The sequence below is a fragment of the Lepidochelys olivacea genome, assembly GCF_965140295.1.
Source record: "Lepidochelys olivacea isolate rLepOli2 genome assembly, chromosome: 3".
In the NCBI taxonomy this organism is placed as follows: domain Eukaryota; kingdom Metazoa; phylum Chordata; order Testudines; family Cheloniidae; genus Lepidochelys; species Lepidochelys olivacea.
Window position 1 is genome coordinate 148,543,444 of NC_140413.1, and position 24,316 is coordinate 148,567,759.

Genomic DNA, 24,316 nt, shown 5'->3' on the forward strand with positions numbered 1-24,316 from the left:
GGCCGAGGTTCCTCCTGGTCTGACACTCCCCTGTGCAGAGCCAATGGACGGGCGCTTTCCCCTCCTGCCCGCTCCGCCCTAGGGCCCTGCACGGCTGCCACCGGAGCGGCTCGGGATTGACGCGGACACTGCGCCCAGGCCCGCCGTGGGACACGGCCCGGGTTTGTCCTTCTTGGCTCGCCGTCGCCAGGCCGGCTCGGCAGCAGTACGCGCTCCCGGCGGCAGGGAGCGCAACCGCGAGGAAATGGGTGCGGGCTCGTCCTCGCGAGCCCAGCGGAGACAGGGACGCGCTCAGGTACCGCGGGGGCAGGGGTCAAAGGCCGCCCGCTCAGGGGGCGGCAGCCAATGACATCACCCGAGCCCCTGGCGGGTGCTGTGGACGGCCCCGGCCCTGTCCTCACTGCCTGCCCCTGGCGGGTAGGCCGGGGGACCCTTCCCTTTCCGGGCATCGGGCCGGGCGGCGGCTGGGGCGGGCGCTGCGGCCCGGGCGGGTGTGCGAGGCTCAGCCGAGGCCAGAGGGCCCCGGGCTCCGCTTGGAAGCTCCCAGAGCCGGGCTGGGCCCGCTGCCTTGGCCACGTCCCTCCCGAGCGCTCCGCCCCGGACAGCCGCTGCGAGAGGGAAGGAGGAGCCCGGCCGACCCCCCGCGGGACCGGGCGGGGTTTGGGGAGGAAACGGCCAAGGGCGGAAGGTGCGAGGGCGGGAAACGGGGCCGGTGTCTGGTTCGATGGAAGGGACTTTTCGCTTCCCAGTGAACGTGTCTCTCATTCAACCAGCGAGGGCTGCGCTCAAGGGAGACACCCTGCTACCCCCCTTCCCCGGAGATTGATTTGTTGGATGCTCCATCCCTACCAGCTTTCCTCTCCCCGGCCCCAGGCAGGATGGGACTTTTTTTTTTTTTTTTTTTGGAGCTGGAAAACTGCCTCGCTGCCCTAGTAAATTGCATTTTCTCTCCTTTCGGGCCCAGTCAGGGTTGTACCCAAAGTGATGGGAATTAGGTTTGAGATTTGCTGAGACCAAGTGTTTCGCTGAATCCAGCTTGGGAAAATAATTTTGGCCCCCTTCCATCACCCATCCAAGGAAACAAGTTTGTGACCTGCTGAGGATTGTTGTAGAAAGGGGGCTTGGTGCCTTTTTTCTTTCTTTCTTTGCTGCTTTATGATGGAGGAAGAGGCCTGAAAGAGGGTTTAACCTTTTTAAAAATAGGGGGTGAGGTGGGGGAAGGCTTTGCTTATTTTCTTAACCTTGGATATGGAAGGCCTGGTCTACATGTAAAATTTACATTAACCTAGCTACTTCTAGGTACAGAAAGGGGTAACAAAAATTACTAGGGTTATGGAATAACTTTCATAGGAGGAGAGATTTAAAAAGACGGGCCTATTCAGTTTAGGAATGAGAAGGGAGGGGATATGATAGAGGTCTATAAAATCGTAAATGGTGTGAGAGAGAATAGGGAAGTGTTATTTACCCCTTCACATACCACAAGAACCAGGGATCACCTGATTAAATTAACAGGCAGCAGGTTTAAAACAAACATAAGGAAATACTTCTTCACACAGCACTGTCAACCCATGAAACTCATTGCCAGGGGATGTTGTGAAGGCCAAAAGTATAACTGGATTAGGTCCACCAGTGACTATTAGCCAATGGTCAGGTATGTAACCCCATGCTCCAGTTGTCCCTAAACCTCTGACTTCCAGAAAGTAGGACTGGACAACAGGGGATGGATCACTCAGTAATTGCTCTGTTCTTTTTATTCCCTCTGAAGCATCTGGCACTGCAAGTGTCAGAAGACAGGATGCAAGGCTAGATGGACCAATGGTTTGTCTTATGTCCCTCAGAGGTGTGAAAACTTCATACCCCTGAGAGATGTGGTTAAGCCAGCCTAAGTTCTGGTGTAGACACCACTAGGTTGCTGGAAGAAATCTTCTGTTGACCTAGTTGCTGCTTCTCGAGGTGGCAAATTTACTGCAACAATGGAAAAACCCCTCCTGTCGCTGTAGCAAGTGCTTACACTACTGCAGCACTTGTTTTGACAATGTAGCGCTTGTAGTGCAGACATATCTTCAGGCACATTAAGGGCATGTCTACACTTAAAGCGCTGCAGTGGCGCAGCTGGCAGCGCATGTAGTGAAGATGCTCTATGCCAACAGGAGAGAGCTCTCTCATCGGCATGAAATCCCCACCTCCACAAGCGGCAGAAACTATGTTGGCAGGAGAGCTTCTCTCCTTACAACAGTATTCACACCCCCTGAGTGACCTAAGTTTTGACGACTTAGGCTGTTGTGTAGACATAGCCATAGTCTAGTTTTCCCTGGTTTGCTGGGGAGGGCTCAAAGTCTACAATATTTTAATTAGTTCTTGATGTAGAATCATAGAAGATTAGGGTTGGAAGAGACCTCAGGAGATCATCTAGTCCAACCCACTGCTCAAAGCAGGACCAGTCACCAACTAAATCATCCCAGCCAGGGCTTTGTCAAGCCAGGCCTTAAAAACCTCTAAGGATGGAGATTTCACCACCTCCCTAAGTAACCCATTCCAGTGCTTCACCACCCTCCTAGTGAAACAGTGTTTCCTAATATCCAACCTAGACCACCCCCACTTTAACTTGATACCATTGCTCCCTGTTGTGTCATCTGCCACCACTGAGAACAGCCGAGCTCCACCCTGATTGGAACCCCCCTTCAAATAGTTGAAGGCTACTATAAAATCCCCCCTCACTCTTCTCTTCTGCAAACTAAACAAGCCCAGTTCCCTCAGCCTCTCCTCGAAATCATGTGCCCCAGCCCCCTGATCATTTTCGTTGCCCTCTGCTGGACTATCTCCAATTTGTCCACATCCTTTTCATAGTGGGGGGCCCAAAACTGGATGCAGTACTCCAGATGTGACCTCACCAGTGCCAAATAGAGGGGAATAATCACTTCACTCAGTCTGCTGTCAATGTTTCTACTAATGCAGCCCAATGTGCCGTTAGCCTTTTTGGCAACAAGGACACACTGCTGACTCATATCCATCTTCTCATCCACTATAATCCCGAGGTCCTTTTCTGCAGATCTGCTGCTTAGCCAGTCGGTCCCCCTGTAGCAGTGCATGGGATTCTTCTGTCTTAAGTGCAGGACTCTGCACTTATCCTTGTTGAACCTCATCAGATTTCTTTTGGCCCAATCCTCCAATTTGTCTAGGTCACTCTGGACACTATCCCTACCCTCCAGCGTATCTACCTCTCCCCAGCAGCTTAGTGTCACCTGTGAACTTGCTGAGGGTGCAATCTATCCCATCATCCAGATCATTAACAAAGAGGTTGAACAAAACTGGCCCCAGGACTGACCCCCTGGGGTACTCCGCTTGATACTGGCTGCCAACTAGACATTGAGCCGTTGATCACTACCCATTGAGCCCGACAGTCTAGCCAGTTTTCTATCCACCTTATAGTCCATTCATCCTATCCATACTTCTTTAAATAGGCGCTAACAAAAACCCAGTGTTTAAAACAGTGACTAAAATGCCCTTTCCCTTAATTACTGCAGCTTTCACTCTTTTAACTGTTGTAATGTCATGCTGTCATGTTTCACTAGTTCTCCAGTTGTCAACCTTATCATGATGCACAGGACCGGAATTGCTAATATAAAAGAACCCTTTTCATAACAAAACATTTCCAGGCCCCTGTACGTATCAGTAAGAGGCAAAAAATGAGCACAAGTTCAATTTTTTTTCCTTTGTAGGTAATCTTTAAATTCCCTTGGCAGTTTCAATTGGAATAGGATTCTCTTCTGCTTCCTGTTCTAAAGCGTTGCATAATATTGCTGTGCACTGTTAAAAAACTGCTGTTTTCCACTCCAGGCATAGTCACATAGCAGTCATTGGGAGAGTTGTACGAATAAGTGACTTTTCAGTTCATTGGCCATTCCAAAAAATCAAGGGGAGAGGGAATTGTGGGTTGACCCAAAACAAAAACAAAAAAATCTAATTTTTAGTGAACCAAAAATTTGGGGGAAAATGTCGTTTTGGGTCAAACAAAATGTTTTGTTTTCAATATTTTCAATATTTTTTATTTTTTGTAAAATTGAAGTGAATTTAGAAACAAAAAGTTGTTTTGAATTGAAACATCAAAATATTTCATTTCAAAAATGTCAAAACAATGTTTTGATCTTTTGTGGATTTGGCAGGGGTTGGGATTTTGACCAAAACAATTTGACACAAATTCATTAGATGTTTCAAAGAATCATAGAAGATTAGAGTTGGAAGAGACCCCAGGAGGTCATCTAGTCCAACCCCCTACTCAAAGCAAGACCAACCCCAACTAAATCATCCCAGCCAGGGTTGTGTCAACACGGGCCTTAAAAACCTCTAAGGATGGAGATTCCACCACCTCCCTAGGTTTCCATCAACCTGAATCTACAATTTTCAGCAAGAAAAAGTTTCACATGAAAAATTTCATCTGGCTATAGTCATGGATGAAGTTAATCCTGTGTGTGTCTTACCTGTTTCACGGGGATAAGGGGAAGGCAGTAAAGTGTAATAAATGTTTGTAAAATTGTTTGAGATCCTCATAACAAGGGACCTGCAGTGTGGCAAGGAGTTTATTATTAATAAAGGAGGAATCTTCCTTTCCTATCTCAAGCTGTGTTTGATTTAGCTGTGTGCCTAACTCATTCTCTTTCCTGTTTTCTTCCCTAGGAGCTCTCTGGCTGTTGCACTTGGCTCCTAAGAGAAGATGGAAGAGATCCTGGCTGATCTGTGTGGTACCAGGCCGGAAGACCCACTTCCTGTGTGGGTCCATGGTAGTGTTGGTCACTGCTTTAACCAGCTGATTTTGAATGTTGTCCCTCACGCAATCCTTGCTTTAGTAAGCGCCTGCTACCTCGGCACTCCAAGGTACGGTAGCCATCTGTGTCTCTTCTGCATTGTAATGAAGAATGTGGGAAAAGGCTCCTGAATGGTGGAAATCATCTCTCTCTGTGTCACGTGGCAGCTGCCTGCAGGAAACATTGACAGTCTTGTGTTTACTCCCTTTTGGGAGGAGTGCTGGAGCATATGCAGAGTGAAAAAGACTATTCGGTCCTGTTTAGTCCATCCGTATCTCTCAGGGCCAGTGTAGAATCTAGCCGTATAGTCTATTCCCCAGGGTTTTGTCCAGTTCAGTTTCAGATATTCCAACCAATGGAAATTCCACCGTTTCCCTTGGGGAGATGATGCCCAAGCCTAATTGTCGCTAATATTTCCTGATATTCAGCTGACATATTCCCTTTTGAAAAAGTTATATTTATCCTGTGTTTGTGTTTTGTTGCATTACACACCATAGCTAAGCCAGTTGTACGTCTTTTCTCCTTCCTCTTCAGTTCAGTGGTTCTCAAACTTTTGTACTGGTGACCCTTTTCACACAGCAAGCCTCTGAGTGCGACCCCCCCCATAAATTAAAAACACTTTTTTTATATATTTAACAGTATTATAAATGCTGGAGATGAAGCAGGGTTTGGGGTAGAGGCTGACAGCTAGTGACCCCCATGTAATAACCTCGTGACCCCGTGAAGGGTCACAACCCCCAGTCTGAGAACCCCTGACCTAGTTATACCTTAGGTACCATCCTAAACAATTCCTCCGGCTCCTTTCATAATTGTAGGTGGTTATCATGTCCCTCCTGAATCATTTCTTAGCCAAGCACATATATTCTCTGTATCTCACTCCCTCCAGTCCCTTAGGTTGTATTATTTTTTAAAACAAGAAAAGTCCTACATGTTGCTGGGTTCTAAATTAACTGTAACCTCTCGAGAAAGATGTGTTCATCATTGTGGACAGCTCAGTGAAAACATCTGCTCAATTTGCAATGATAGATTGTTAAACAAATGCATCCTTTATTCTGTATAAGGGATTGGATAGAGAAAAATATTATAATGCCATTACACTAATCAGTTTCCTCACCTGGAAGTATTGTATATAGCTGCTGTTGCTATATTCTCAAAAAAGATTGAGTAGAAATAGAGGGAGTTCAGAGACTAGTGATCAGAAGGATTAGAGGCCTGAAAAAAACTTCTGTATGAAAAGAGATTGAAATTATTTAGGTTAGAGAGGATATAAATACAACATGGCATTGAGAGAATATACAAAGTAATAAATGGTGTACAGAAATTATATTATGGTTTCCTATTTACTCCTTCTCATAATTCACAAACAAGAGAATGGTCAATGAAATTGAAAGGCCACAAATATATTACTGATAAGGAAATTGTTATGCGGTGGATAATTAGCCAGTGAAACTCTTTGCCACAAGACATCACTGAGGTCAAAAGTTTAGGAGGAATCAAAAAAGAATCAGAAATTTGTATGAAGAACGTGAGTTATATTATCCAGAGTTATATTAGAGAGGATAAAAATATATATTTAGCAGGGATTTAAACCGTCCTGGTTCAGGACCTAATTCAACCACCAAGTATCACAGGTTAGGAAGAAATTTTCCCCATAAATGTCAACTGTGGGGTTTCTTGCATCTTTCTTTGAGGTATGTGCTACTGGCCACTGTCAGAGACTAGATACCAGAGTATATTGACAAATGATCTGATCAGGTATGGCAATTTTTATCTTCCTAAAAAGCTCTGAATGGGACACAGAGCCTGCCACCCTCTGTATGGGTGAGAACTAGGGGTGACTGGATAGTTGTGGGAAGAGAAGAGGAGGAGTGAGTCAGAGGTGATGGAATGGTAGCTGGCTCCACTCTGAAGCTTTCACCACCTTTCTCTCCACTAGATCTCCTGTCCCAGGGGCTTCCCACAGACCTGGCTGGAAATGCAGAATTGCTGCCTCCTTCGTACTCACTTGCCTCCCCATCCTTGATATAATCTCAGCAGCCATCACTCAGCAGGAGTTGGGTACCCTGTATCTGGTAGTGCTGGCAAGTGGCATTGCTCTGCTGGCATGGCTCACTCATAGCCTGGCACTCCTCATGCTTTACAGGTCTACGTACGGCTCCTCCCGTGGCCCTGCAGCCATGGTGCTCCTAGCCCTCTTCCCTGTCCCTGCCCTTATCATCACACTGGTATGGTACTGCCAGAATGGGGTGGCCTGGCCCCACCTCCATGCTGCTCACATCTGCAGACTCTCCATCCTCTGCCTGCAGTTGGCCTCTCTACTTATCTATGTGATCGGGTATATTACTCCTGTTGCCAGCAGGCAAGTTTTTTGCTCCATCAATGACTCCTGGCAGCGTGAACCTCTCATCACAGAGTCAGGGATCCCAGCACCTAACTGGCAGGGAGTGGCAGAGGATGGTGAAAGCTGGCTCTCGCGCTTCTCTTATGCTTGGATGAACCCTCTTATGAAGCGTGGCTATCAGTGGATGCTGAATCGGCCACAGGATGTCTATCTGCTACCTCGACGGCTCCAGGCTGCCAGGGTCCATGACCATTTCTACTCCTGCTGGCAGGAAAAAGCAGCTCTCATCCAAGAGGAGGAAGATACAGTGTCTTCCACTAGCCCAATTGTCACCAAAAGTGATGGGAGTGGAGATGCCTCCCCCTCTTCAGGGAGCCGCTGTGATGCCCAGCAGGCTGTGCAACTCCTCTCAGTGCTGCATGCAGCCTTTGGGCTCCGCTACTACTCCCTAGGGCTCCTCAAACTGGCTGGTAGCCTGTTGGGTTTCTCAGGTCCCCTGCTCCTGAACCTGCTGGTTAGCTTCATGGAGTCGCACCAGGAGCCTCTGAGCCATGGGGTGCTGTATGCCCTTGGCCTCTTTGCTGGCTCCTTCCTGGGTGCTCTCTTGCGGAACCAGTTCAGCTATGAGGTGAATAAGGTGATGCTGATGGTGCGTGCGGCAGTCATCTCTGCCATCTATCGCAAGGCTCTGCGGGTTAGCGGCAGCAGTCTGGCTGGCTTCACCATGGGTGAGATTGTCAACTTCATGAGCACAGACACCGATCGGCTGGTCAACTTTTGCATCAGCTTCCATGAGGTTTGGAGTCTCCCTTTCCAGTTTGCCATCACCCTCTACCTCCTCTACCAGCAGGTGGGGGTGGCCTTCCTGGGAGGCCTGGCCCTGGCCCTGCTGCTTGTGCCTGTCAACAAGGTCATAGCAAACCGTATCATGGAGAACAACAAGGAGATGCTGAAGCACAAAGACACACGAGTTAAGGTGAGGCAGTCTTTGGGTTCATTGCTGCATTTTTTTCCTGGTCATTCTTAGAACTTTGGATACATATTGTGGAACCCATTTAATGAGCTGGGACCTCGAAAACCCTGATGGGAGAGCAGAAAGGTGAGATACCCAAGGAGCTCAGTGCAAAGCAATGTCATTGTGATTCCACCTAGAGGGAAGTTGTTCTGTAATACCATTCTCAGATGTTCCATTGCCTCCCTGACATGTTCAGTCTCTCCAATAGATCCCTGTCCTGTGAGTAGCAGTTACTGTGGAACCCAGGGCCCATTCCTTTGAGACACTCCCATCCCATCTTCCCGCTGATGCCTTCTAATTCTGGGACCCCTGCCCACTGCTGGTTCAAAGTGCGTGCATGCGTTCACCTTTGTATGGTGGGTTTGTGCCTCTCTGATTTGGCAACCTCAGAGTCAGTGTCATCCACTTTCTTGCTTCTGTCATGTGAGCATCTCCACCACTGACTCTTCCCTCTTGGGATTACTGTCCAAGTGTCCTGGGCTCCAGAGTGATAGGATTTTATTGTAATGTTTTAATTTAGCATCTGCAATGGCGACAGAGCTCTCTCCAGCCCTTCCAATCCTTTGGCAACTCTCAACCCATATTTTGGAAGCATAGAAACTTAAGTCTCACTCCCATACACACAGCAAATCTGTAGGAGCTTTTGCAATATGTTCCTGAAGGAAGTTATATCTAGTTTATATTTCCCCCAGTGTGCACGGTGGTCTTCTCTAGATAAGTTGGGACTGCTCTGCAGGATGAACCTTATGTGAGGAGCCAGTTGTTTTGCTCAGACGTTAAATACTCAGTGTTTAGTTTTTTACTGAACACCACAGAGCTCAAATAGAAGGGGGTATCATCAGGGAAGAGGGGTCAGAACTCCTGACTGCTGCTACTGCCACATGTAGACATGTCCTAGCCCTTTGTTTCTCCATCATTTGTCCCCTGTTTGTCAGATCTGTCTGGCTAGTGTCTAGTGTGACATGGCTCTGGGACTGTTCTGTTCTGCTTGCCTCTCTGACACAGCTAATGACAGAGTTCCTGTGTGGCATGCGAGTGATCAAGTTTTACACCTGGGAGCAGCACTTCGGCGCCCGGATAAATGCCTGCCGAGCCAAGGAGCTGCAAAAGCTGCGAGCCATCAAGTACCTGGATGCCGTGTGCGTGTACCTGTGGGCAGCACTGCCAGTAGTCGTCTCCATTGTCATCTTCATCACCTATGTCCTGCTGGGGCACCAACTCACTGCCACCAAGGTGAATGACAGGGGAGACCTGTGCAACCCCATTGCTCTGCTCAGACTGATGTGTGAGGTGGGAGGGGAATTTTCAGAACTATTCTAAGCATAATGACAGTGGGGGCACCTCTCCCGCATGGGGTTGCATTTTTCTGGAATGTCCCCTGGGGACAGAGCTCAGCCCATCATGCTGAGTGCAGCTGTAGCCACCCTGAGAATAGAACTCAGTACCCTTCTGTAAGCCATGACCTTCCCACAGATGCAAGGACATCTGTCCATGCTGTCTTCCCCTTCCCCATGATAGTCTCTAATCTGTGAAACTCTTCTTTGTGTATGTAAGGGGGGTGCCAAAGGGTCACTATCCCCCGATTCTTTATTGTCTCCCTCTCTGACACAGGTATTTACAGCCTTGGCGCTTGTTGGGATGCTGATTCTTCCCCTCAATAACTTCCCTTGGGTGTTGAATGGAATCTTGGATGCCAAAGTGTCCCTGGATCGCATCCAGTGTTTCCTCGAGCTCTCTGACCAGGACCTGCATGCTTATTACACCACTGGTATGGAGACAAGAGATGGGACACAACCAGGAATGGATGCTGTAGGCTTTTGTATGGAATTTCCATGTGTGGGGTGGGAAGAGAATGGAGAAGTCTGAACACAGAAGGTACTTGGGGTGTATATGGCACAAGCCTATAGGAACCGGGCTCACTGGCCCTAGTGCAGTTAGGTAACTGCTCCACCTCCTCTGAACTCCCTAGAGTGCTGAGTAGTGAGCTGTGCTTCCTTCAGTCAGTCTGAGATGAGCGCACACCATGGACCTGTGGAAGTGTCCCCAGGAGAGGACAGAGCAGTAGTATTACTCTCCACCAGCACCAAACAAACCATGCCTGTGCCTGCTGATTCCAGCCTTTGTATATTCCTAAAGCAAAGGCTGCTTGCTCATTTCTCAAAAATCTCCCTTGACACTGAAGCCATGAGCCCTGTTGGCTTTGGTTGGCAGAATGGGTGGAACCTCTGCACTGCCCTCTACCATATTTCCCTTCTCCCCCACCCCCGACTCCCTGTTGCCAGCTCCCTGCTGTTCCTTCCACCTTCAGACACAGGGAATCCAGTTTGTTCTTGGAATGACTCCATGGGAGTCACTGGGTCTCCACTTGCTTCCTACAGGGATTCAGAGACAGGTGGAAGAGAGAAAGAAGGAAGGATTTTAAGGTGAGGTTACAACAGGGAAGTGTCTCAGTGTCACACAGTGGCCTTGTACAGCTGCAGGGAGTGTGTCAGAGCTGTGTCTTATCCTTGCCTACTCTGTTTGGGAGTGGAGCTGATGGTGCTACCAGCATCTGAGATTGTCTGGGTGCCTTCTCTCGGAAACATACTACCCGAGTGACTGAGCCCAGCTTAGTGTCTCCCGTGCACTTTTGATCCTTGAGGATTAATGCAGTGGCTGTGCTGCTTTTCTTTTGCCAGATGGCCCCACAGACCCATCCTCTGCACTGGAAATGCGTCACTCCATCTTCTCCTGGTCACCAGCCCGGGAGGAGAGCACCAGGCAGCACCTGTCCAGAGGGACTCTGCAGATCTTCATTCAGGACCTGGCAGTGGCAAAGGTGAGTGGGGGTGCAGGGAATATGGAAGAGGGAGCCATCACCAGAAGGACCAAGTGTTAATCCAATAAATCTTCTGCTGCTTGTTTCCCTCTGCAGGGGGCGCTGGTTGGAGTTGTTGGGAAGGTTGGCTGTGGGAAGAGCTCTCTGCTTGCAGCAATCACTGGAGAACTCAACAGGTAAATAGCCAAAAGACATTTCTCTCCCCTTGTCCCACCTTCCAGCACCTCTGCTACAGGGGATTTTCCATGGGTAGACCCATTTGCCAGGCACACTTTCCCCATGTTATTTCTTCTCCTTTCCTTTTCTGCCTCTCTCCCCTACCCGGCTCTGGGGTGTTTGCAGACTTGGCGGGCAAGTGTATGTCTGGGATCTGGAGCGAGGATTTGGCCTGGCCACGCAGGAGCCCTGGATCCAGTTTACCACTGTCCGTGAGAATATCCTCTTTGGGAGGGACTATGATGCCAGGCTGTACCACGAGGTGCTTGAGGGCTGTGCACTTTCCGATGATCTGAATGTGAGTGCCTTGTGATGAAAACATCCCATTGGCTTCCCTGTGCCCTGCCATGAATCTCAGCCTGAACCTTAACTTCTCCATCAGGGCACAGAACCTATTTCCCCAGCCTCTCCCTCCTTCCTAAGCCAAATGTGCCATGTGTCTCACACAGCTTAGCTGTTTGTTCATTTTCATTACTGGTCCCTGACATTGAGTCACTTCCCTTCCCTTGGGCAGAGGCTCATGTGTGAGGTTGGCTTGACAACACTTTGTACTGTTTCCTCTAAGACTTGTCCTGAGGAGCAGAAAGCTCTGAATCCCAAGAAACGGAGAGGTTGTTTGAGGCTGCCTGAGTACTCCCATTAATAAGCAGTCAGGTTCTGGCTACAGGGAAACTATCAGAAGCCAATGCTTTGTTGGAGCAGAAAGTCCTTCCCCAGAATCTGGTGGAGCCACACAGGATGAGAAGAGGCCTGAAATTGTGTCCTCCATGTGGGACTGCTGGTAGTAGCAAGGCAGGAGCCCCAGATGTCCCAAGGAACTGCAAAGCAGACTCCTTTTGGGAGATGAGGCAGCATCAAATCTCTCAGAGGTCTGATGATGCTCCACGCCTCAACCCTAAAGAGAACTGGAAGGAAAGAATTGCTCATCTAGGTTGATTCAAGCCCTCACCCTTCTCCAATCAGTAATCCCCACATCCCATCCAGGAAGCACATTAGAAACATTAGCTGATGAACTCTCCTACAATACCCAGGAGGGAGGGATTGTTGTCCTTCCATTGCACAGACAGGGAAGCAGAAACACAAGGAGGCTTATGGTCTGATTTTTCAAAGATGCTGAGTTCTGGCAGCTCCCTTTGATTTTAGCGGGAGTTGTGGGTGCTCAGAGTTTCTGAAAATCAGGCCACTTGTGTCTTGTCCAAAGTCTCATAGTGAGTTAGTGTCAGAGCCAGGAATAGAACTCAGGAGTCCTGGTTCTGCATCCCCTATGTCATGCTGTCTGTGTGAAGCAACTTTTTAAATGGATTATCTTGTGCATTTCATTTCTAGATCTTACCAGCAGGTGACCAGACGGAGGTAGGTGAGAATGGAGTGACCCTCAGTGGGGGACAGAAGGCTCGAATCGCCCTTGCTAGAGCCGTTTATCAGGTAAATAGGAGAGTGACCCTACAGAGGGCCAGTTGCTGCAGGTGCATTATCCAAGAGCCAAGGCTGGGCTAGAGAAGCAGGAAGTGTCCAACAGCCAGAGCTCCTGCTGCACATCCTCCAGCTCTTCCAGTTCAAGCAGGCTGGCGGTAAAGGAGCTGGGAACAGCCCCAAGCCAATGCACCTTTCTCTACAACACCACCTTCTGGGGAAAGCTGGCACTGATGGAACTGGGAGATGTATCACTGTCTCTTCTTCCTCAGGAGAAGGAGATTTATCTTCTTGATGATCCACTGGCAGCTGTTGATGCTGATGTAGCCAATCACCTTATGCAGAAATGTATTCTGGGAGTTCTCAAACACAAGACCAGGATTCTTTGCACACACAGGACGGAGTTTTTAGAGAAGGCTGACACCTTGCTGCTCATGGACAATGGCAGAATAGTCAAGACAGGTACAGTGGCACACCTGCTTTTGTTTCAGTCTGTGTACCAGAGGGCTAAGAACTCTGTCCCAGCCTTATCAAACAGACAGGTGGGCTGTGAGTTTGGATGGAAAATGGCCATAGAGGATCAAAGCAGACAGCTGCAAAGAGGCTGGGGTAAATTAGTGGAAGCCCAGGGGAAGATGAACACTGGATAAGCTGGGAGAACTGGGACATGGTGAATGTACAGGAGTATGGATAAAGCAGACGGAATCTGAAGAGATGGGTCTTGGGGTAAGACACAGTGCATGGACAGGAAGCTGTGGAGCAGTGGTTGTAGGGTTGTGGGTGCTGAATGGAGGAATAGGAGGGCAGAGGTAGAAGTAAATTGGGCTGTCTTGTACCAAATAGCTAGCTGAACTTTTGCAGCTAGCATACGGTTCTTAGGATCTCTGCAGTGTATAAAGCCCTCACGCTCGCTCTCTTTCCAGGGACCCCATCTGAAATCCTGCCACTGGTGGAAGCCACTCCCAAAGTCAATGAGAATAAGAGGAGGCAGAATAAAGGTCAATATATGGCAGTTTGAGGGGCTTTGGTGAGGGTGGGTGGGGTCACTGTGGCTCAGGATAAACATCCATGCGTAACCGCCTACTGCCACTATCTGACCTCCAAGCAGGAGTTCAAGACAACTGCTCTAATGGGACAGGGTGGAGCAGGAAAACAGCCAAGGGAAACTGAGGGAGACAGAGGAAGTGACTTGCCTAACATCACAGGGTGAGTTGGGATTATTAGACTCCTGGTTCCCAGCCCTGTGCTTGATCTGCTGACTAGGCCTTGCCTTCTTTTTGTGGCAGAAATAAGAGCATACAATATATGTGGAAAAGGTCTGAATACACAGGTTTCTCTGAGTTCTCCTGGCGCCTTAGCAGTAATCACATCCGCAGTTATGAGCTGAAATGGGGGTAATTAAATTGATAGCTGTAGGGCTTGGAAAAGAACCCCCATTCCCACACCTCGCACAGTGGGCCAGGGGTATTTTCTGTGCTTGGGGTAAAGGAGCCATCGGATACTGGCCAGGAAGCAGTAAGCTGATCTGCACTCCCACCTGCTGCAGGATTTCCTGATAGAGGCCTATGGTACAGGGTGCAGCTGGCATGGACTCTGTTGCAAAGGGAACGAAGAGGGGACAAACCTTAGAAAGCCTCCTAGGAATATGGTGAAGCCTTCCCTTTGGCATAGACCTGCCCTGTTTACAGTGAGGAGCTGGTCCTATTGATGCTGCACTGACCTGTGCCTTTTCCCCCAGTCCCTGCTGAGCAAGGCCAGGAGGAGGACATGGAGATAGAGGAGGAACTGGGCCAAGCCAACTGCCTCCTCCAGCGAGAGGAAGAAAAGAAAGAAGGGGCAGTAGCTTTTCAGGTGTATAGGGCATATTGGTTGGCAGTGGGCAGCTGCCTAGCATTGTCCATCTTCTTCTCCCTGCTCCTGATGCAAGGTAAGGCAGCAGCTCGCTCCATGCTCTGTTTGGGCCATTCTCCATTCTTGCTCCCTTGCTGTGCTCCCCGGATATATGAGGGGTCCCTGGGGGGTGGCAGACTTGGTTTTCTCTCTCTCCCTAGCCCCTGCAGGAGGAAGGCCCAATCCTCCTAACTTTCCAGCCGGGGCCACTTCAGCACTTTCCTGCCCATCAAGTTGAAGGGTTTGTCCAGAGCCCTTAGCCAGAGTGAGGGTAAGACATTGTGTCCTAATTTGTGCTCCTGCTACCATGGGGGACACTGGGGTGTGGGGTGGTGTCTCCATAGAAGACTGTTTTTCCCTAGGGGACCTGCTGTACCTGGCTCCTATGGCTGCTGGCTGTCATCTCTACTGCTCAAGTAACCGCAGTGGCGAATGTATGGACGGCAGGGTATAGGTTAGGCTGGGTAGTGAGGTGGTAAGAGCAGTTCCTCAGAGTAGCCCCAGCTCAGCTCCACTTCCTGCTCTTCTCCCCCATGTTGGCTGAAGCAGAGTCTAACCCCCACCCTGCACTGACTCTTGTGTATCTCTGCAGCATCTGGGAATGTCTCAGTTTGGTGGTTGTCACACTGGATCTCCAACCTGCCCCAGATGGCGAACATCTCCACGAGGCCCCTGTCAGCTTCTGTCCCTTCCCCACAGCTGCTGCTCTTCTCCCTTGCGGGGCTTGTGTAAGTGGGCATAGGTTGGCTCAGGAGCTGGTGTGATCTGGCTGTCGGGGGAGCAATAGTCTCCAAAGTTGCTCCTTGGTGCCCCTTTTGCAAAGGCCTCTTGCTGTGAATAGAAGCTGGCTAAACACCCCCATTGCATAGAGCCAATATGGTTGTGCGAGCTAGATAGGGACAAAAAGGCCAGCCCAGCGCAAACGGGTAGTGAAGAGGTGCTGCTGGATTTGCTGTCTGAGGCAGATGGAAGACCCCCCTGGCTGCACAAGGCTCTTGGGGGTGGAGAGCGCCTACAGCTGGAATTGTAGGGATCAGTCTGCTGCAGCTTGCCAAGGCTGATGAACAGCAGGAGGAAGCTGGTAGCCCACCTTGGGAATAAGGACTCCTGGCTTCTCCCCCACCCTGGCCCTTGTGTTTGCTGTCTCAGGGGCTCTAGGCTTCAGCCTTGGCATAGTGCGCACTGTGGCTGAAGCACGTTCTGTCTCCTTCTCTCTCCCAGGTCCCGCATCCAGGTGTTGGGCACAGCTCCAGTCCATCCCAATAGCACACTGGATGTGAACTTCTACCTGATGGTGTATGGCGGCATTGCTGGGGCCAACTCGGTCTTCACCATCCTACGGGCCTTCCTCTTTGCCTACGGCACCATCCGCGCTGCCACTGTCATTCACAGCCGGCTGCTCCAGAGAGTGATGAAGGTATCGGTCATAAGGGTGGGGTGGAGTGAGGTCCCAGGAGCTCAGCTCGGGGAAAGAAATGGGGGCAGGGGGAACAGAGATGGTCACAAATGGGGTGGAGTGCTGACATGCTCAGCTGGGGAGGGGGAACAGAGATAGTCACAAATGGGGGCAGGGGGAACAGAGATAGTCACGGCTCACTGGAGTGCTGACCTGCTCGCCCACCCCTTGGCTGCAATCATTATGCCTGCCTCTCAACTCTCCACAGCAAGAGGTACCTTGAAGCCACCACATTGTGAAGGTGGCTGGCTGTGCCTTGTGAGATGTGTGCTGCTGCTGGGGATTGAGGATGCCCATTCCAGCAGGGCACCTCTACACTCGGGGGGAGAGGGGTTTGGAGTCTGGGTCTGCTGGACCAGTGCAGGCTGGGAATTCCTTCCTTGTCCATGTTCAGTCCTGCTTCTCTTCAGGCATTCTGAATAGTGGCTGCTTGCTGGGCCATCTACCAGCCAAGCTATATATAACTCCAGGGGCACCGCTCCCTCTCCAAGGTTGTCCCAGTCCAGTGTGGCTCTTACCACTCTGGTTCCCATGTTGCCAGGCCACGGTGACCTTTTTTGACATTACGCCCACGGGCCGGATCCTGAACCGCTTCTCTTCGGACCTGTACTGTGTGGACGACAGCCTGCCCTTCATCCTCAACATCTTCCTGGCCAATGTCTTTGGGTTGCTGGGCATGCTGGTGATGATAACCTATGGGCTGCCCTGGATTGGCCTGATCTTGCTGCCACTGGCTGCCCTCTACTTCTCCATCCAGCGCTATTACCGGTGTACCTCCCGTGAGCTCAAGCGCCTCTACAGCCTCACCCTGTCCCCCATCTACACCCACTTCTCAGAGACCCTGACAGGGCTGAGCACTATCCGAGCCACCCGGGCCACTGACAGGTGAGGGCTGCTCCTCGGATGGGGAGGGTGACAGCACCTGGAGAACTTGGGGCTTTCACTCTTGTAAGGGACAAGGGTGTTACCTAGAGCTTCTGGCCCTGGGGCTGGCTGGGGTGACAGATGAAGGGCAGTGGACCCTGGGACTGATCCTGACATTAACCACTGTATTGTGCCCGGCTCAGATTTGAGGCAGAGAATCAGCTGCGACTGGAGCAGAACCAGCGCTGCCTCTTTGCCAGTAACACCGCCATGCAGTGGCTGGACATCCGCCTGCAGATGATTGGAGTTGCTGTGGTTACAGCTATAGCAGGAATCGCCATCATCCAGCACCAGAGGCAACTGGGAAATCCAGGTGTGCTGTGAAACTTTGGAAGTTCACCCAGATCAGTAAGGGATTGTGTCACTGCCTGCCCAGTAACCCTGGGTGCTTCTGTGCTGTGCAGCTTTGGCTCAGAACCCTGATACCAGCAGCCTGCTTGCAGCACAGTGACCTCATCCTGGCTTCCACCAGCCTGGTTACTCCTTGCAGGGTGGCACCAGCAGCCCTTCCAGTCCCGAGTCTCCCCAAAGCTATCTCCTCTGCAGTGCTCAGCCCCGCTCAGTGCAGCACTCACAAAACCTGATCAAGTTCTCTGCTTCTTTAAAGAGACAGCACCAGCCTGTTAGATTGCCTGGGGATTTTACTCTTCAGTTGGAAATGCTGCACTGAAAGGGTTGTGTAATAAAACAAGATTAGGTTTATTAACAAAGAACAGGTATTTGAGCCTTCTTAGTGTATACGCAACGTGCCTCAGGTGGCACGTGACCTGGATTCGTCACTGAATTTGGTCCACGGGTCAGATCATTAGCTTGCCTGGGCCGGGTACTAACAGGGAGTGCGACATGAACACCGATTCATGGCCCCCGGTATTTAAGTGATACTAAGTAGAAGGAAATTGGGATAGAAATGGTTACAAACAAACAAACGTAAAAATATGCTTCTAAGACTAAAACCTAACTTAACAAACTTGAATCTCTTGTTCAAAGTAGTTTTCTCACCACAGTCATTCTTCCAGCATGGCTGTCCAGTCCTTAGCCAGGATCTAACACAGAGCCCAAAGCACTTGGTTTCAGGCCATCCTGTTCCCTATCCTAGAGCTGCAGCTCTGTCCACCTTCCCAGGAGGTAGATCCTCAGCCTCTTCTCCTCCCCCTCCATCTCCCTATCTCAGAGATGGGTTGCCAGCTTATAACCTTCCCCTGGTGCTTTGGCTCCTTCCTTGTCCCCCTCAGTCCTCCCTGGCTGGAGCTGTGTCCCCTGCTTTCTCTACTCCTTCACATGCCTGCTGTGCTCTCTTATCATCTCAGGTCTTGTAGGCCTGGCCCTCTCGTATGCCCTGTCTGTCACAAACCTGCTGTCAGGCCTCATCTCCAGTTTCACGCAGACAGAGACCATGATGGTGAGTGTGGAGCGAGCAGAGGAGTACTCCACAGACATCCCCATAGAGCCCCAGGAGCAGCTGGTCCAGGTAAAACTTCTCACTCAGCCCTCCAGGTCTGGCCTGCATCCCATCTCATGGATCTGTGTTTTGCACTCTCTCTCCTGTCTGTGCATTCTTCCCATCTGCTCAGGTGTCCCACAGGGCTCTGATGAGCCGGTGGCTGGAGATGATTACAGGGATCTAATGAGTGGGCACTGGGGACTGCTGGCCTGATCTACAGGAATTGTTCAGAGCAATTGCCCTTTCCTAATACCAACCCCCCATTTCCCCCGCCCCCAAGGTCTTCTTGTGCAGTGGGAGAAGGGCAGGGTGGGTGGAGCAGGGCTGTTGTGCGATTGGGAAGTGCAGAGGAGGCTTAGAGTCAGGGATGGTCAGGAACAGAGAAGCCAAGTAAAGGGACAGGTGGCAAGTGGGGCAGGGCTGGTAGTTGATCCTGGTCACACTTTGGTCTCATCCTGTTCTTCTTTTGAGGTTGCCCCTGACTGGCCGAGCCAGGGCCACGTGGAGTTCCAGCAGGTGGTTCTGACATATCGGCCAGGACTGCCCAATGCTCTGGATGGGGTGACCTTCACCATCTACCCTGGAGAGAAAGTGGGGATTGTGGGGCGCACTGGATCTGGCAAATCTACAATCTTCTTGGCACTCTTCCGCATGGTGGAGCTGAGGGGGGGACGGATCCTCCTGGACAATGTTGACAGCCGATCAGTGGGCCTGGAGAGTCTGAGGTAGGGTGGGCAGAGCAGAAGGAGGAGCAAATGTCATTTAGGGTCCAGCCAGGAGCCCTTCCACCAGAGACAGGACTCTGGTTCTAATGGCTGCCAGCAAAGTGATACTGAGGGGGTTGGTTAGTGGAGATCCTTTCTGGCCACTTTTGGCTGCTTGTGGCAGTTTCCTATCAGTTGCTGAAATGTTCCTGAGCCCCTCCTGCCCTGGTTGTGTGTGCTGAGACTCCTAGGCTGAGAAGAGCCCTGCCTGGTCCCTAGTGTGTCTCAAACATGCCCTGTTTACATGCCCATGCCTGGGACCGGCCCAGGAGAGTCAGGGCCAGCCTGGTTACCATTGGCTCAGAGGAAAGGCCTTTTGCTTTCGTGCTGTTCCCACCCGCTAAGCCTTCATCTCTCCTCTCCCTGCAGATCCAAACTGGCCATAATCCCCCAGGACCCATTTTTGTTCAGTGGGACAATCCGGGAGAACTTGGACCCCCTGGGGCGACATACAGACTTTGACCTATACCAGGTGCTGGAGCAGTGCCACCTACAGATGGTGATTACTCAGATGGGTGAGTCCAATGCCAGCAGGAGATGAGGAGGCTCTGGCAGTGGGCAGAGCCAGTGAGTTGGAGGTGGTAGTCAAGGGCCTAGATGCAGCAAGATCTGCTCTGGGGAGGCAAGACCCCAGTGGGGTCCAATGGGATTGACATGTGAGGCCCAAACAGAATCCTGTAAGGTCCAGTGGAAGGACACAAGCAGGTGAGTTTATCTGATGGGGGTAGTAGGCAAGGCTCTTGCAGGACTGACTAAGGGAGGCCAACCCCCAATGGGATCCAGTGTGGGGGAAGAATAGGGGCTTCCAAGTCTCACACACTAGTCTTTGTGATCCTAGCAGAGGATACACACACACTGTTAGTGACAAATCTTGCTTCTGTCCGAGTCTAAAATCCCAAGGCTTTGGGCTGGGACTGAGCAGAGATGAGGTCTTGAGCTGGAAGCTCCTGGCCCAGGCATGCTGTGCAGGGGCTCTAACCAAAGCCTTGCTAGATAAGAGCTGTCCTTGCCTACTTGCAGGTGGACTGGACTCTGAACTGGGGGAGAGAGGGAGGAGTCTGTCGGTGGGACAGAGGCAGCTCGTGTGTCTGGCAAGAGCCCTCCTGACCCAGGCCAAGGTGAGTGCTGCTAACTCCAACTGGATTCTCCCTGCTCAAAGCAGGGAAATTACTTGTTTGGAGAGGGGGTGCCTGTTCCTGATTGTGGGGATAGTAGGGCAGGACAGGGAGTCTGTGTCAGGAGGCCCTAGTGAGTAAATGGACTGTCTGATGTGTATGGGAATTAGGGCTGTGAGCTGATTTATGGTGCCCTCTTAGGTGTATCTCTGGGCCAGGAACAGAGATCTCCTCCTATGGTGTTGGGATACCCTTTACTTTGTCACTGTGTCGCTGGCAGGTGCTGTGCATCGATGAGGCCACAGCCAGTGTGGATCAGAAGACCGATCAGCTGCTACAGCAGACGATCCGCCAGCGCTTTGCTGACAAAACTGTGCTCATGATTGCTCACAGGTACAGCCGGCTTCCTCTCACACCAAGGGCATGTCTCCTCTGCATTGGGGAAAGAGCCTTCCAGCCCCGTCCACAGATTTGTGCTAGAGGGGCTCACACTACTGCTCTCAGAATAGCTGTGTAGATGTTGCAGCTTGTTCTAGAGCTCGGGTTTTAAAGTTGGGGGGAGAACGGGGGGCCATGTGAGACCCTGAGCCCAGCCCAAACCATAATGTTGAAGCACCATCTGCACAGCTATTGTTAGAGCACTAACATGAGCCCTGCTAGCACAAGTCTCTGGACCTTGGCTGGGAGGCTGGCTGCCAGAGGCAGTGTAGACATACCCTGTGAGCCTTCTAAATGCCTTATGGAGAAAGGGACAGCCCTCTGCTCTTAAACTCACCTCATCACAGCGCCAGCCTTCCCACACCAGCCACAGCCCCACCATTAACCACTCACCATGCCCACAGCGCCAGCCTTCCCCCACTAGCCACATCTACAGCCCCAGCATTACCCACTCACCATGCCCAGTGCTGGCCACACCCACAGTCTCAGCATTGTGTTTGCCCCCACCTTGATATTCAGCCCCATATGTGAGTTGACCTGTGAAATCAGCATGACAAGATTTTTCAAGTGCAAACTTGTCTGTTTCCTTTTGCTGCTCTGGAGCGAAGCAGACATTTACCATCCCCCTTCAGCTCCTGCCCCTGGGCCCCAGTCCACCTGACTGCCAGTCTCCAGGAGCATCCAGATACTCTTCTCTTTGGTAGGTGCCAGGTGGAAACCCAGCATGTTCTATATATTGCTGGAAGCTGTCTGATAGGGACTTAGGGAGCCCCTGAATTTCCTGCCAAGTGGAACAGGGGTATTGTAGCCTCAGAGGGTGAAAAGGGGTTGAGAATATAGAAAACGGAGAGCCTGACAATTGTACTCAAAGCTCCCCACCATCATGGAGAGCAGAGAGGGTGCAGAACATGAAACGGAGCTGGTCTTGCCCAGTAGAGGGCACTGCAGGACAGGCAGAGGACAAGAGACTGCACTGCCACCTCCCGGCCAGGGATGCCCTTGCTCCCCTGGTGTGGGCCATTACCACTAGGTTAAAAAGTTCCAAGAGAAAGAAGGGACTGATGGATAGGAAGAGCATGCTGCAGCCAGGCCACCTCAGGCTGTAGACTATACTCATCTTAATACTGTGTGCAGTTCTGGTCGCCCCATCTCAAAAAAGATACATTAGAATTGGAACTGGCACTGAGAAAGGCAACAAAAATAATTAAGGGTATTGAGCAGCTTCCATCTGAGGAGAGATTAAAAAGAAGGGGACTGTTCAACTTGGAAAAGAGACGACTTGGGGGGTTATGACAGAGGTCCATAAAATCAGAAATGGTGTGGAGGAAGTGAATAAGGAAGTGTTATTTACCCCTTTTCATAATGTTGGAGACCCCAGGGCATGGCCACTAGTTAAGTCGAGGGGATGGAAGTGGAGGAGGTCTTCCTGCTGAAGGCCTAAGGGCTTTTTTTTAACCCTTTTTAATAGAATTCAGGCCTGGCTGGTTTGAGTAAGCTCTTTTGCTTTTAAAACAATGTTGCAGCCGCAGATAATGCCTTATAGTATAAGGTTTGCTGACACCAAGTTAAAAATAATAGGAGATAGACCATTGCTCTGACTCAGTATGGCTGTTCTGATGTATGTGACTAAGTCATTACTTGGATGGGAGACCTTTAGGGAAATCCAGGTGCTGCAAAAGAATCAGTTGTTGGTACTTTTCACTCCATCAGGACTGACTCGTGCCCCAGCCCGGCACTGTGGGCTGCAGGAGGTTCTGTCTTTTGGGGGAGATGGGAAACTGAGATCCTGACCACCTGGGGTCCATGTGAAGATCCACTCGTACTTTCTGTAAGAGTTGGGTTATTAATGTCAGTTCTGATCCAATTCCAGTGCTGTGACTTCATGCAGTTTATTCTAATACCATTAATAATACTACATCCTCCCACTGTATCTCTGTGTGCTTTAGACAGGAATGAATTTAGGCTCCCAGCCCCCCGGGAGGCAATGGCTATCATTATCCCCATTTTACAGATAGGGAAACTGAGGCTCAGATTGGCAAAATAACTCACCCAAGTTCACAAAGCCAGTTGATGGAAAAGCCAGGCAGATGACCCAGGTGTTCTGACTCCCAGCCTTCCTGCTCTCACCTACGAGAAATGCTGTCTTCCTGGTTTCTCACTCTGTCTTGAAAGTTGTTGTGTAGCGTTCCTGTTAAACAGCTCCCAGATTTCTCCCCAGAGATGGCTGCATTTTAGCGCTGAAGGAGTGATCCCTGTGTATATAAGTGCTCCCTCAGCAACTGTGATGAAGGGCTCCGTAGATATTGGTGCCTATGTGGGGGGGTCTCAGGCTTCTGTGCAAATGAATGGGGGAGCAGTATTTGGTGTGTCTCCCCCTGCACAGACCAAGACACCCACGCACACACACACACATGCATCTTTCTATGTTTGCTCTCACCAGGCTGAACACTATCCTGGACTCAGACCGTGTGCTAGTGATGCATGGGGGGAAGGTGGCGGAGCTGGATTCACCTGCTGTCCTCAGCAAGAGGGAAGACTCCTTGTTTCAGCAACTCTTGACCAGTGGGCAGCAATGACTTCTCTGCTAAAGGACTGAGACCAGTGATGAGCACCTCCTGGCTGCACACTTGCAACCCCCATCTCTGCTGGACCCCAACAGGCTGGTGGGTGCAGGCAACTACCTACTTCCTGCTGGGCCAGGAGCTGCCATAGGGGATGCACTAGCCTGCACAAAGGACAGCAGAGGGTGACACTGGCTCTTGGCTTGGGTCCTGCTCAGAGTGGACCTTGTTTCAGGCGGGAAGTCGTGGGAGGACGAGGAGCAGTCTCCCGAGCCATGATGGGGTTGGACTGAGACTTACTGGTCTGGGTCAAGAGTCCTAGGATGAGGAAACATGCTCCTGGCTTGGGGCAGCATCCCCTTTGGTGTAATGAGGGTTTATTCTCTACTGTTAAGTGAATCAGTGACTCCCAGTGAAGGACTCATGGTTTAAAATAAAGAGCAAATGTCCTTGTTAAGCTCTCTGTTTGTTCTCTGGCTCTGGCCCTGGCCCTCATCACTGCTCCCCTTTCCCCAGAACCAGGCCTCCTCACAATCCCTCTCCCAGTCAGAAGATTCCCTCACTCACACAGTTTTCAGGTGCAGTCTCCTCACCGGCCTCCACAAAGCAGTCCATGACTCTCCACACTGACACCAGTGACAGGCAGTGCTTAGGAGCCATGGTTCCTCTGTCCCTACATCTCCTGCTGGAGTAAGCCCTTTCGCATGCTGGGAGCCCAGCACAGGTTGCAGATACCTCCTCCCCTGAGCTGTGGTTTCCTTACGGCACAGCCTCAGCAGACTGAATAGTGGGCATTGGGTCAGGGACAGGATCTGGCCCCCTGTGCGTACAAATACGCTAGTGCCCAGAGATGGTGTCAGTGTTGCATGTTGTACTCGTTATGGCTGCTCGGGGACCCCACACCCTTCAGGTGTTTAAAGGCCTCCAAAGTTAATCTAGGTGGCACTATTCCAAAGGAGATCTTATATCCCTCCTCCCCCAGCTCCACAACCTTCTGGTTCAGGAGGCTGGAGAAATCTTCTCCTCAAAGCTCCTCAGCACTGCTCTGATTCCAGCTTGGCCATAGAGAGAGGCCCCTATAATGAAGACTGAAGCCTGGGTATCTCACATGATAGGGTAGAG

General features: G+C 50.8%; 1 protein-coding gene across 4 annotated transcripts; it reads left to right on the forward strand.

The window, feature by feature from the left end:
• Positions 1 to 73: 73 nt before the first annotated feature.
• ABCC10 (ATP binding cassette subfamily C member 10) lies at positions 74 to 23,651 on the forward strand. Of its 4 annotated transcripts, XM_084622461.1 has the most exons (23): positions 74 to 295; positions 4,675 to 4,872; positions 6,739 to 8,119; positions 9,164 to 9,391; positions 9,770 to 9,926; positions 10,837 to 10,976; positions 11,073 to 11,152; positions 11,319 to 11,490; positions 12,519 to 12,617; positions 12,878 to 13,067; positions 13,529 to 13,603; positions 14,344 to 14,532; positions 15,088 to 15,223; positions 15,717 to 15,912; positions 16,493 to 16,836; positions 17,019 to 17,188; positions 18,183 to 18,343; positions 18,788 to 19,041; positions 19,450 to 19,595; positions 20,101 to 20,198; positions 20,476 to 20,588; positions 21,242 to 21,333; positions 23,074 to 23,208. In XM_084622461.1, the coding sequence occupies exons 2-23, from the start codon at positions 4,712 to 4,714 to the stop codon at positions 23,076 to 23,078; spliced, it is 4,587 nt and encodes a 1,528-aa protein (XP_084478587.1). In that variant the 5' UTR covers positions 74 to 295; positions 4,675 to 4,711; the 3' UTR covers positions 23,079 to 23,208. The 4 variants fall into 4 exon arrangements, with proteins under 4 accessions (XP_084478587.1, XP_084478584.1, XP_084478585.1 ...); XM_084622458.1 differs by lacking the exon at positions 21,242 to 21,333 and having other exon boundaries at positions 78 to 295; positions 23,074 to 23,651; XM_084622459.1 differs by lacking the exons at positions 74 to 295; positions 21,242 to 21,333 and adding an exon at positions 309 to 417 and having other exon boundaries at positions 23,074 to 23,651.
• Positions 23,652 to 24,316: the final 665 nt, after the last annotated feature.